Source organism: Phascolarctos cinereus, unplaced genomic scaffold (genome assembly GCF_003287225.1).
Source record: "Phascolarctos cinereus isolate Bilbo 61053 unplaced genomic scaffold, phaCin_HiC Scaffold_4;HRSCAF=312, whole genome shotgun sequence".
NCBI classification, from domain to species: domain Eukaryota; kingdom Metazoa; phylum Chordata; class Mammalia; order Diprotodontia; family Phascolarctidae; genus Phascolarctos; species Phascolarctos cinereus.
In genome coordinates, this window is record NW_027555847.1 from 571,968,099 (window position 1) to 571,980,178 (window position 12,080).

At 36.2% G+C, this 12,080-nt stretch overlaps 1 protein-coding gene across 5 annotated transcripts in view; it reads right to left on the reverse strand.

Moving 5' to 3' along the window:
* PRP4K (pre-mRNA processing factor kinase PRP4K) overlaps positions 1–12,080 on the reverse strand; it is a 48,626-nt gene that overhangs the window by 31,827 nt on the left and 4,719 nt on the right. For all 5 annotated transcript variants that reach the window (XR_013486275.1, XR_002321921.2, XR_002321922.2 and 2 more), the window contains exon 2: positions 5,814–7,016. Coding sequence is in view for 2 of the 5 variants with exons in the window: in XM_020973806.2 (XP_020829465.1) it covers positions 5,814–7,016 (1,203 nt within the window). In the remaining 3 variants the exon portion in view is untranslated. The remainder of the gene's footprint in view (positions 1–5,813; positions 7,017–12,080) is intronic.

Below are 12,080 nucleotides of genomic sequence, written 5' to 3' on the forward strand. Positions count from 1 at the left end.
TGTATCAAGTACTCATTATACCAGGCACCATTCCAGGAGCTGGAGACACAAAGACAAAAGCAAAACAGTTTGTGTTCAAAAATTCTAATAAGGGAGGTGATATGGATGGACACATGGACGGACAGACAGACAGACACACACACACACACACACACACACACACACACACACACAGAGTACAAAAAACAAACACAAAAAATAAAGGTGCATATACATCAAAATAATCATAGCAAGACAGTAGTCAAGAACTAGAACAAAATGTATCCACTGATAAAGGAATGAATGAAAAAAACACTATGGTATATAAATGCAATATAAATGAATTTATTACATTTCCACATTCTACACTTATCTTACCTACTCCAAACTTTCCTTTATAATTGATGGTACCACCATCATCTAATTATCCAGATTTGTAATCTTCTAATCCTTGACTCTTTCTCAACTTCCATTATCTAATCAGTTACCAAGTAACAAGTTTGGCATCTAACACTTATTCTAGAATCACACAGCCTCTTCCCTAGTTTTAGGTCATCATCTGTCTGCTATACTATTGCAATAATCTCCTAATTCATCTCCTTGCCTCCAATCTCTATTTCCAATCCATCCCCCACACGGCTGCCAAATTGACATTTCTAAAGAACATGTCCAACCATGCTGCTCCTCTGTTCAATCTCCCTACTCTCTCGAGGATAAAATACAAACTCAAAACGGCATTTAAAGCCTTCTCTCAATTTGGCTATCTATCTTTGCAATCTTTATTTTATATTTTCCCCTTTCTGAACTCTTCAACACAGTCAAATTAACCTGTTAACCTATTCCCTATACCCAACATTCTGCCTCCTGTATCTGTGGCATTGCATAAATGGTCTCTTGTGTCTCGAAGAGGCTCATTTCTCATCTCATCTCAGCAGCATCCCAAGTACAGTTTTGATGTCACTTTCTACCTGAAGCCTTTCTTCAAATCCCTCCCTGCTTATTAGTATTCTCTTCCTCCTGAAATTACTTTGTATTGCTTACTTACCGGTTATAACCTGCTTTGTAAAAGTATGCAACTTGAAGGAAACTGTTTCATTTTTGTCTTTGTATTTCCTGTACATAGTAGACACTTGCTTAATAAACTGAACTGCTTTACATCTAATGTCATCTATTAAGGGCCAACAAATTTACAATTGTGATGTCCCTAATTTAGAATTATACCAATATAAACAGGAAACCTCATAAGAAGAATATGCAATCTGACATAAACACTATTTCCAGGAAAATGTTTACCAACCCCAAAAGCATTTTATTAAGCACTCACTAACTTGCAAGAGGCTTACTTTTACTCTCCTGGGAATATACAATATGCAAAAAACTAAGTATATACATGATTATTTAAGTACATTATCAACTAGAGCAGGGCTTCTCAAACTTTTTCCACTTGTGACCCCTCAGCATTTCATAACCCACAGTTTACGCTGTACTAGAGGAATCTAGAAACACTTTCCATAGGAAACGATAAGTGAATTTAAAGGAAGTCGGGAACTCTAAGGGGTGGAGGTGAAAATGAAGCACATTTCAGATACAGGTGCCAGTCTGTTCAAGGGCCAATAAAAAAGGAGATGGGATATAGAATTCTAGGACCAGAAAGTAAGCCAATTTGGTTGGAACATAGCATGCATGTGAAATAAGCCAAGAGAGGTATGCTAAAAAGCTGGAAGGCAGAGACTTTAAATGTCCTACTGAGAAGTTTGTGTTTTACCCTAGTAGCAACTGGGAGTCATGGAAAGTTCCTAAGAAGAATGACATAGTTAGACTTACCTTTTAGAAATATTTGGTAGTCAAAGGCAGCCTAGATTGGAAAGGAGAGAAACCAGAGGCAGGAAGACCATTAGAAGACTACTTCAATAGTCTAGATAAGAGGTATTGTTGAGAGCCTTAAACAGGTAGTGGCTGTACAGACAGAATATACATGACTGACTGAATGGGGAAAGAGGTGTTAATGAGAGCAAAGGTAGTGAATAATAGCAAAGTTAAAAGAACTCTATCGCTTTCAAGAGCTTTGGAAGCATGTTAATGCATATAATCTAATTACAATGTAAAGATTAGTAGTATTTATGGTACTGCTTTTGATACTTATAAATTATTCTTCATTCATTAAAATAGGATATTTCCCATACAGTGTTCAATTAGCAGTTCAATTAATTTGATTAAAAATAAAAATTTTTAAATGTTCTAATTTAGACATGACCCAAAGCAAAATCATTTATAATGTGTGCTATTTACACTGAAGTGACAGACAATATGTAAAAGCTTTAAAAAGCCACCCATATAAAAGTTATTTTTCATCCTGTACTATGTATGTGTTAAAAATTTTAATTAGGATAGAGAACTGAACCTCTGACACTTACTGAATAGAAGATTCTGGGCAAGTCACTTAACCTCTCAGTGCTGTCAGGCAACTCACTAACAAGACACTTAAGTCACAGAAAAAGTTTCTGACAGGAGCTCCCAAAGTTTGGATAAATCACTTTGGGTACTGGACTTGCAGTCAGTAAGACCTGGATCCAAACCTTGCCTTAGACATTACGTAAGATCTTGGGCAAGTCACTTACCTTACTCAGCTTCCTCACAGGTAAAATGATGAGGTTGGACTCTATGGCCTCTAAGGACCCTTCTAGCTCTAAAGTTATGATCCTTTTAAAGGTGGATATTTACCTACGCAGTAATGTCTAGTTGCCATGATAATTAGATATGCATATAAAACAGAAATCAAAGATAGCTTCTAATTAGCAGGCTGCCTAAACTATAGCAGGAAAAAAAAAACTTCCAAGAAAAACATTTCTCATATTACCTACCTCAAACTTTCAAACATCACTTGCAATTTTCAATCAAGTAAATGTGTTCTCCCCAAGACCAAAAAGACTGGAGACTTGTCATTCTAGTTCACAAAATGAATTTCTTCTGAGAATAAGTTATTGTTTATTACAAGGAAGAAAACTTTCAGATCCCTCTAGAGGGGAGACAAGAAGGGTTTTTATCCTTAGCTCTTCTACACTTCTGGATGCTTCCATATCCTTGTGAAAAGATGATGGGAGAAAGGTAGAGTTCTCAGTTCACCTTCACTTTCTGCACTATGGAAATATTTTCTTTTACCATTCTTCTTTATGATGGCCATAGGAAAGATTTAAGGCACACTGACATTTTAATTTTAACTGTCATGTAGGTAAAAGTAAGGGACGTAAATGTGGGAAAATTCAACTCAACTTTTAAAAGGAAGAAATAGGAAAAAAAAAACTTCCCAACTTTCTGCTTTTAGAATTAAGAACAAGGTACAAAAAATCATTTAATAAATACAGGACAATAAAAATACTCTTTTCTATCATACACTGTCAAAAGAAAGAATAAGAATACATAAAAAAGAGAAAAATACTCTTTGGAATAAAATTCCAGTTTTGCAATGGAAATAATGCCTTTAAAGACACTTAAAGCGCTGTTAAATTTTCACAACCCAAAGCACAAATATAGTTCTTTGTATTTATGCCATGACCTTGATAAAGTTAAGTCAAGGACTAGACTTTGCTACCTTTACCTAGTAGATTAGAGCAAGAGAAGCTGTCTGCATAAAAATGCTTTCTCTACAACACAGGTAAATTATACCTGACATGTGCATGTCAGAGGATTTTTGAAAATTTAATTTTAAAAACAGAAATATTTGAAAATTTAAAAGAAAAGCCTATGTAGTTTTTCAAAACAAAAGTACGTAGTTTAAATTTAAGCTACCTTAAAACTCTGATGTCCACAAAAAATTTAATTTTTAAGTATTAAGGATAATACTAAATAACTTTTGATGAACTAAAATCCTATATTACGAACTTACTTGTATAGAGATTTAGAAAGAGCAAGCACAGAAATGCAGACCACCCTAACCCCAATACTACAGTAAATGTTCAGTCAGTGAAGAAGATCCCAAATATCTATCTTCAGATGGAAATGATCAAGTGTCTGCTTTTAGTTCGAATGAATAAATAATTGTGTTTTCTAACGTAATTGCAAAATCAAATCTATCACTGAAAGTTTATGCCTTCTAATACTCATAATTTATCAATTCTCATACATAGATTAGGATCACAGATTAGGTACTGGAGGGGCCCTTAAAGAACCTAGATACATAAAGTATTTACCCAAGGTCACTCATATAGAAGGTGGCAGAATGAGCAGGAGAGGAGAACAAAGGTCCCTCCAGATTAAGTATTCTTTCCACTGCACCACTGACTCTCCTCAAGAGGGAACATGGAACAGCAAAATGCTGAACTTTGCAATCAAGAAGATCTGGGTTTGAATTTGGTTCTGCCATTTACTAGCTGTCTTGGTATGGGCAAGTTACAACCTTTCTGAGTCTCAGTCATAAGATGACAGATTTAGAGCTTCAAAGGTTCTTAGAAGCCATCTACTCCAAACCCCTCATTTGATAGATGAGGAACTGAGGTCAAAAGAGTTTAAATGCCTTGCCTGTGCTAAGACAGATGGAATGTGGACAGATTTTCCTAATTCCAGCATTCTCTCCTTTAGACAGGATGAGGAACTCTAGGTCCTCAATTGTGGCCCTTTGCATCCAAACTTCACATGAAATTTGGATATGAAGTTCAGGTTTGTTCTTTGAAGGCCCCAGGTTCCCCACCCCTGCTCTAGACCATGCTGTCTTTCTATATTAATCTCCAGAACAGTTAGGCTTCACTGACAGATTCCCTGATGTACTGACCTTCTAAAAATCTTCTTTTAAAAATACTAAGCAGAATACTTTTAGAAATAGTATAAAAATATTCTTCCACTAAAGTCCTAGTATAATAATCTTATCCTTTAGAAATACTCTAAATGTATTTTTCCATTGAAGTCCTACTCTATGCATTACCATGTCAAAGAGATTACAACTGGGAAGACTTCAATACAGAATAGGGGCTGTAAATACTAAGGTTACAACAAAAAGACTGCATTTACCCTTGAAATGATGTAGGAGATCAAGCTTAGAATCAAGGGACCATTGATTAAAAGCTAGAAGAGGTTCTCAGAAGCCTCTTTATATAGCTGTGGAAACTAAGATCTGGGTCCAGATGTAGTAATCCTCAAGATTTTCAGAGGTAGAATGACACAGTGAAAAGCTTGAAAGTTTTGGAGTCAAATTCTGGGTTCAAATTCTGGCTATGCCATTTACTACCTGTGTGACTCCTAGGCAAGTCACAACTTGCCTTGGCCTCAGCTTCCTTATCTGTACAAGAGGGTAGGATTAGATGACCTCCAAGGTCCTTTCCAGCTACAAATCTATGATCTTATGATCCCAAATAACAACCTAAGGCTAACCAATCATTTACATACTTCCCCACATTGCAAACAGGAAGGCATACTTTCAAGTTAGAATGTAACTTATCTTAAACATCTTTCTATATGGTAGAATAAAGAAAAGTTTCTCCAGATTACAAAACTTTCCCCCATAATTCATTAATCTTTTTATAACTAGGCTTATACTGGCTTCTGAAAACAAGTTAATTTTCTATATTAAAAAGAGACTTACTAAATTGAACATAGGTCTAAATCAACAATATTTCAAAGTGTAAAGCTAGCCAACAGCAATCTCATGGTCAGCAGTTTCATTACTTAACCCATTTCCATTCCTGTTAAAAAATGAATATTCATTTACTATATAAATCTGACAGTTTACACTTAATCCTTTAACATGTAGTCTAAAGTATTAACTAAAATTATTTAAAAAGGCAAATTTTAAATACTGGTAAATTTATTAAAAGGACTGAGCTTAAAAATGTTAATGAAATTACCTTGGAGAAGAAAGCCTTCTCCTTTCTGGTTCTCTCCGTTTTCTTTCCACTGATCGACTCTTTGCTCTTCTACCAGGAGACAGAGTTCTAGATGGTGATTTACTTTGCTTGGATCTCCGATCATTAAGTAGTGGGGACCTACTTCGTCTTGATTTATCACGCTGTTTTGGAGATAAACTTTTTCCTTTAGGACTACGACCTGGTCTTCTACTTGGGGACCTATTTTCTTTCCCAGAGGAAGCATCTTTAGAGGGAGATTTAATTGGCTTCTTTTCTTTATCAGTCTCAGATCGTTTGGATTTTCTATCTTTGGATCGTGACCTTCTGTCTTTGGATTTGCTTCTTAGTTCTATGGGAGATTTGGATTTTTTTCCACGATCACGACTTTTGCTTTCATTTATAATCGGGGATTTCTTTCGATCTTTTGATTTACTTTTATCTTCTAATTTAATCTTATCCTCAATAGGGGATTTGGCCTTTCCAATTTTCTCCTGAGATCGCCTTTTAAGTGCTGGCGATTTTGATTTTCTTGCTTGATCTTGAGATTTGCTTCTTTTAGATGGACTTTTGGACTTTTTTCTTTCTTTAGACTTACTTCTGGTTGTTTTTTCTTTAACTCCTTCAACACTTCCCTTGCTTTTCTTTTTATCAGATCTATGTCTAGTCCGTTCTTTTGATCTGCTTTTGCTTCGTTTCTTTGAACTATTTTTATTGTCTACAAGTTCAAGTTTCCCCTTAGTGTTTGATGACCTAGCAGTTGATCTATTCCCATTTCTTGCCTTCTCGTGTATCTCTCCCTCTTCTTCAGAGCCTGACTCATACCCCTGCAATATTAGTCCCATCCCAGACTGAACTTTTCCTTCCATTAACTCATTATCAAGTTCAGCTTTAATCAAAGCTCTTTGTTTCTCCAAGTCTTCCAGCAAAGCTAAGTCATCAATTTTAGTTCTTTTTGCTGGAGATGCACCTTCTTTGTCAGAGGCATCAATAACCTCTTTTCGTTTATGTTTCTTATGTTTATGCTTATGTTTATGTTTTTTGTCCTTGTCATCTTCTGAAGAATGTTTATGTTTCTTGTGTTTGTTTCTATGTTTGTGCTTCTTTTTTTTGTGTCGACTGTGCTTATTTTGAGACTGGTCCTCCTCTGACACTTCTCCATTTTCTTCATTTATGCTCTTTTCAGAATTATCTGCATCTTCCATCCTATAAATATAAAATAAAAAGCTTAAAAATTCTATCATGTAATTATACAAAATGACTCATTTTAAAAATAATTTCTAGATATTACATATTTGAAAAGCACTAAGAGATACCATCAAACCAAAGTATTAATGATTTAGCACTTTTCTCAGAACATTATAATGCTAGCATTTATATAGCACTTTAAAGTATGCTAAGTGCTTTACAAATATTATCTCATTTAATCCCCACAACAAACCTAGGAGGTAGGAGCTATTAGTATCTCCATTTTACACTTGAGAAAACTAGAGGCATAGGGATGTTAGATGACTTTCCCAGGGATTACATAGCTAGAAGCATCTGAGGCCGAATCTCAAATCAGGTCTTCCTGACTCCAGGCCCAGTGCTCTATCCCCTGTGCCATACAGCTGCTACATATAAAGTTCTAGGCACAAATGAATTATATTTGAGATTAAGGAGGATTGCAAATGTTACCACAAATCAGTCCCTTTCAAAAAGAAAATCACGAAAAACTATCACCTCTCCCCTTCTACCTTCCTGGAGAGGGTGAAACAGATGTGCTTGTGTGAAGGGGAAAGATACCTCCCCCTTATCCTACAACTCCCATCCCAGCCTTTAATGGCTGCCTTGTAGACTTGAAAACTGAGAATGAACTTTTTAAAGAAAACATCCAGGACAGCAGTAATTATCAAGATTTCCTGTAGAAGCATATGGTTGGTTCATAGCAAATGCTGATATATGTTTGCCTCTTTGGCCTGGGTAATGTGAGTTCTTAAAAGTTGCCTGATAGAAAGGAAACACAAGAATTGGTATCTTGCTACCATTCTCCTACCCTCTGCTATCATAACAAACTATTCAGATGATGCAGGTGAGATGGATTGTAGCTCCCAATTGTTTCTTTTCTAGCAGTAATCTGTTGCTGCTGTTTGTCCTTCATTCTTGAAAAGGACCATGACATCAGGTAGGTGATATGAAAGTGAACTGGATTTAAGTGAAAGAGCAGTATCTAACAGGAGGCGAGGATGGAGCCCTCTAGGATGACAAGTGAAATTAGGATTCACCAGAGTAAGGTATAAGGCAATGTAGTATGCCAATAGTATTAAGACCTAGATTTGAATTCAGAGGACTTTGATTCAAATCCCTGCTCTTTCACTTACTGTCTCTGTTGTGAGCTGTTTTTTGCCATAAGTGAAAATATTCCTAGTTAATGCCCTAGTTATAGGAACCTTTTCTTGTAAGCAAGTCTCCCTCCAACCTTATGTAGGTTTATGGTGCTATCAGCTCTTACTGGGAACAGGAGAACATTCTTATTTTTTCTTTAATTGTCTTGCCACAGAAAACAATACAGGCTCTCTTCAGATGAAAAGTCTTCATGCCGCAAAGGACAGAGATTTGTGGTCCTTGATAAATATAAGGAGGATAGCTGGGAAACATTATGCTGCTATTGAAATAAACTCTTAATTAATTAGCAGGGAGAGGGGGAGGAAAAGAAAAATCTTAAAGAACTAAGGAGATGCCAGGAGAATAGAAATAAACAAATGTTATCCTAATCTTCAAAATGAGTAAAACTACAAACCACTGAGACTGTTTTTAACAGTTTATTAAGGTCATGAACATTAATCTAGGGTGAGAACAGATTCACCAAGCCCATACATAACATTATAAACAAACCATCAATTTTTGGATAGGATTACTAGACTAACAATAAATCAGAAAAATGCTACTCGGAGAATGTATCCTGATTTCAATAGGGTATTCAGAAAACTCAGGACATCTTTATAAACAAAACGAAGCTATGTGGACTGGATTATAGTACATTTAATTAAACAGATGTGTAACTGGTTGAACAATCATAACCAACGTGTATTATAGCTCAATGGCCTGATGTTAATCTTAGAAGGATGTCTCCTGTGGCATGACAGGGCTCTATATGGTTCAACACTTTATCAATGTAGTTAGGATTTTCAATCTGCCATGAACACAAAGGTAGAAGGGGCAGCTAAAACATTCAGTAAATCAAGATTCAAGAAGATCTCATAGTGCTATAACTCTAAGACCAAACAAAATGAAATTTAATAAGGATAAAAATATTTAGCAAGGTATATAATTACATATCATGCAAAGACATAGATAGTTATCTGTCTGAGCCCTTTCTTATACCACAAGTTCCATAAGGGCAAGGACTATTTTATTTATTTCAGCACTATCTGTTGAGTTGAATATTTTTTTCTGATTAAAAAATCCTCTCCATGTTAAGAAAAATTTATCCAAAAAAAGACCTAGAAGCATTTTAATGTAATTTATGCCATATTAACTGAAATACAGTGTCCATATATGGATGACAATAATTCACTGTATCGTGCACTGGTCAGACAAGTGTTGTGTTCAATTCTGGATGCCCTGTTTCAATAGGGACAGTGACAAAAAATATTTCAAGAGCTGTCATGTGGAAGAGAGAACAAACTTTTGTACCGACCAAAAGGGCAGAACTAACACAAACAGGCAGAAGTGAAGCAGATTTCATCTTAATCTAAGGAAGAACTTTCTAGCCAGCTTAACTAGCTGTTTAAAAAAAAAAAGAAAGAAAGAAAATATGCTATCTCCCACACTGTCATCAAGGTAGGTATTCAGGCAGAGGCTGGATAAACATTTTTTAGGAATGTTATCAAGATTCCTCACTAAGGAACTAAGATTATCTCTTTAAGTTCCCCTCCAAGACTAACATTCTATAAGGCTAATGTGTTTAAAATAGTAATATAATTAATCTGTTTGTTCTAGATAACTCTACAGCTCATAGTTATTTCAATATTTCAAAGATATTATCCATGCAGACACTCCATCCACAGAAATAAAGATAACAACTCCACTGAAACAAATAATAGGTAACAACTCTATGGAGATGGTATTTGTAAGGTGAAAAGTCAAGAGGTGGCAGCAACCAGGGGCTTTAGAGGTGGGGAACCTGCAGCCTCGAGGCACATGTAGCCCTCTAACTGAATCCAAACTTCACAGAATTTGTTCTGAAATTTGAATTCAGTCAAAGGGCCTCACTTGAGGACCTAGAGGGGTACATGTGGCCTCCAGGCCACAGGTTCCCCACCCCTAGGCTACATTGTTCCTACGGTGACAATCTCTTGCTGGGACTATACTTGAAATATCTTCAGCTTGGTAGAACCAGCCAAAGCTTGTGCTCTGTTAACAGTAACAGACCTTGAGGAGTGGGGGAGGGGAGAGAGAAGAATCTGTTACCTGAGTATCATGACACTGCAGAGTAGGACTTCAGTGGAAGGATTCTTTTTAAATAAACATATTAAGCCATCTGTGTTCTTCTCTATTACAGTCTGAATCTAACTCTACACAGATTTTGTTTTCTCTCTCAGAAAACACTATTTGATTTTGTATTTTCATTGTAAGACCATTTGCTTAGTCTAGTCATGGAAGCCCAAATTCATAGACAAAATTTGCACAATAAGAACAAATGTGAAAAATCTTGAAAATACTGTCAAAAGTAGCCACCTTCCTAGACTATCCAGATCCAATCAAATGACCCTTTTTTTTCTGTAAAGTTGTTTTAAGAGCTAGTAAAATTGACAATTCACTTTACCTTTGCCCTCTAAGCTCCTTAGAAATCCTATTTTACTCTTAAGGACACCTGTTTTTATTCCCTTTGGATTTTTCTCTCTTCAAGCTTAGTTTTAGCAGTTGACTTAGCTTCCTCTATAACTGAAAGACTGAGATCTTTGAAAGAAAGTTTCTTCAATTTCCTTCTTTCTACTACTCAAAACCTGTAGGCATCACCATTCGTTCTTCTCTCTTTTCTTGTTTCAGAAAAGGGAGTAAACCTACTCTTAGCTCAAACTAATTCTCTACCTATAGCTTGACTTCATCCCCTATCACCAACTGTGGGTCACTGCTCCAGTTATCAGAAAGAGCAAGATTTTAAGAGAGAAGCTTACTTCTGTATATTTTGAGTTTGACATATTGGTGAGGAATCAGGAATTTTTCCAGTGAATAAGCATCATCAAGGGACAAAAATTATGCCTTTCTCCCTGACAAAAAGGACCTAAAGCAAAATTACCCCCCTGTATTTAATATAGCTTAACTGGCTGTCTGGCTTTGTTAATAGACAAATTTTTAATTTTGCACAGTATTGCTGATGCCTCTTAAACCTTGTCCTAAGGGGCAGCTAGGTGGCGCAGTATATACAGCACTGGCCTTGGATTCAGGAGGACCTGAGTTCAAATTCGGCCTCAGACACATAACACTTACTAGCTGTGTGACCCTGGGCAAGTCTACTTAACCCCACTGCCTAGCCAAAAAAATAAAAAAAAAAACCACAAACCCTTGTCCTAGTAAGAGGCAAGGAACAGAAATTAAGCTTGTTTATAAATCTTAGTCCTAGTAAAGCAGTATCTACTTCAACTTAGAATGATCCATGCTGCATCTAGATCATAACAGCCCTCAATCACATCACAGCAACAAAGGGATTTCCTTTCCTTTCCTGGCATGGGGATGCCTTGCCTGTACTTAGAACCTTCAGGTGGTCCTAGTTTTTCTGGAAGTGTCAGGAATGCAGAAGTCTGTATAAACTACAAAGGGCCTGTACTGGCTGAAAAATCAGTTCTAGGTTGCCACTGATAAGTCAAAGGAGATTTGTTTCTTCAGTGCTAGTAAGCCAGGCCATATTCCTATCTAGCCTCCTAAGTTTGTATGGTGATGGTGAAAAGTTTCAACACTGGATTGGGATGGCTGAATTCAGGCTGTCACTAATTAAGCCACTATAAAATCAAGGGGTTGGACTAAATGGTTGGTAAGGTTCAATTCAGCTACAAAAAAATCCATTATTTCTGTAGTTATCAAATTGCTTTAGTGTTTGATATTTAAAAAAAAACCCAGATATTTTATCTTGGACAGTGAGTTTTGCATTTGTTGCCTCCTGATCTGGTTTTTGTTATAGCTGAGATATCCAGGTAATATCATATAAGACAAGGGCAAATATAGGTAACTGAGTCAAGATGCAGAATGAAAGATGCATTCTTGTACATGGCCAATATGTTGGTTTGTTCT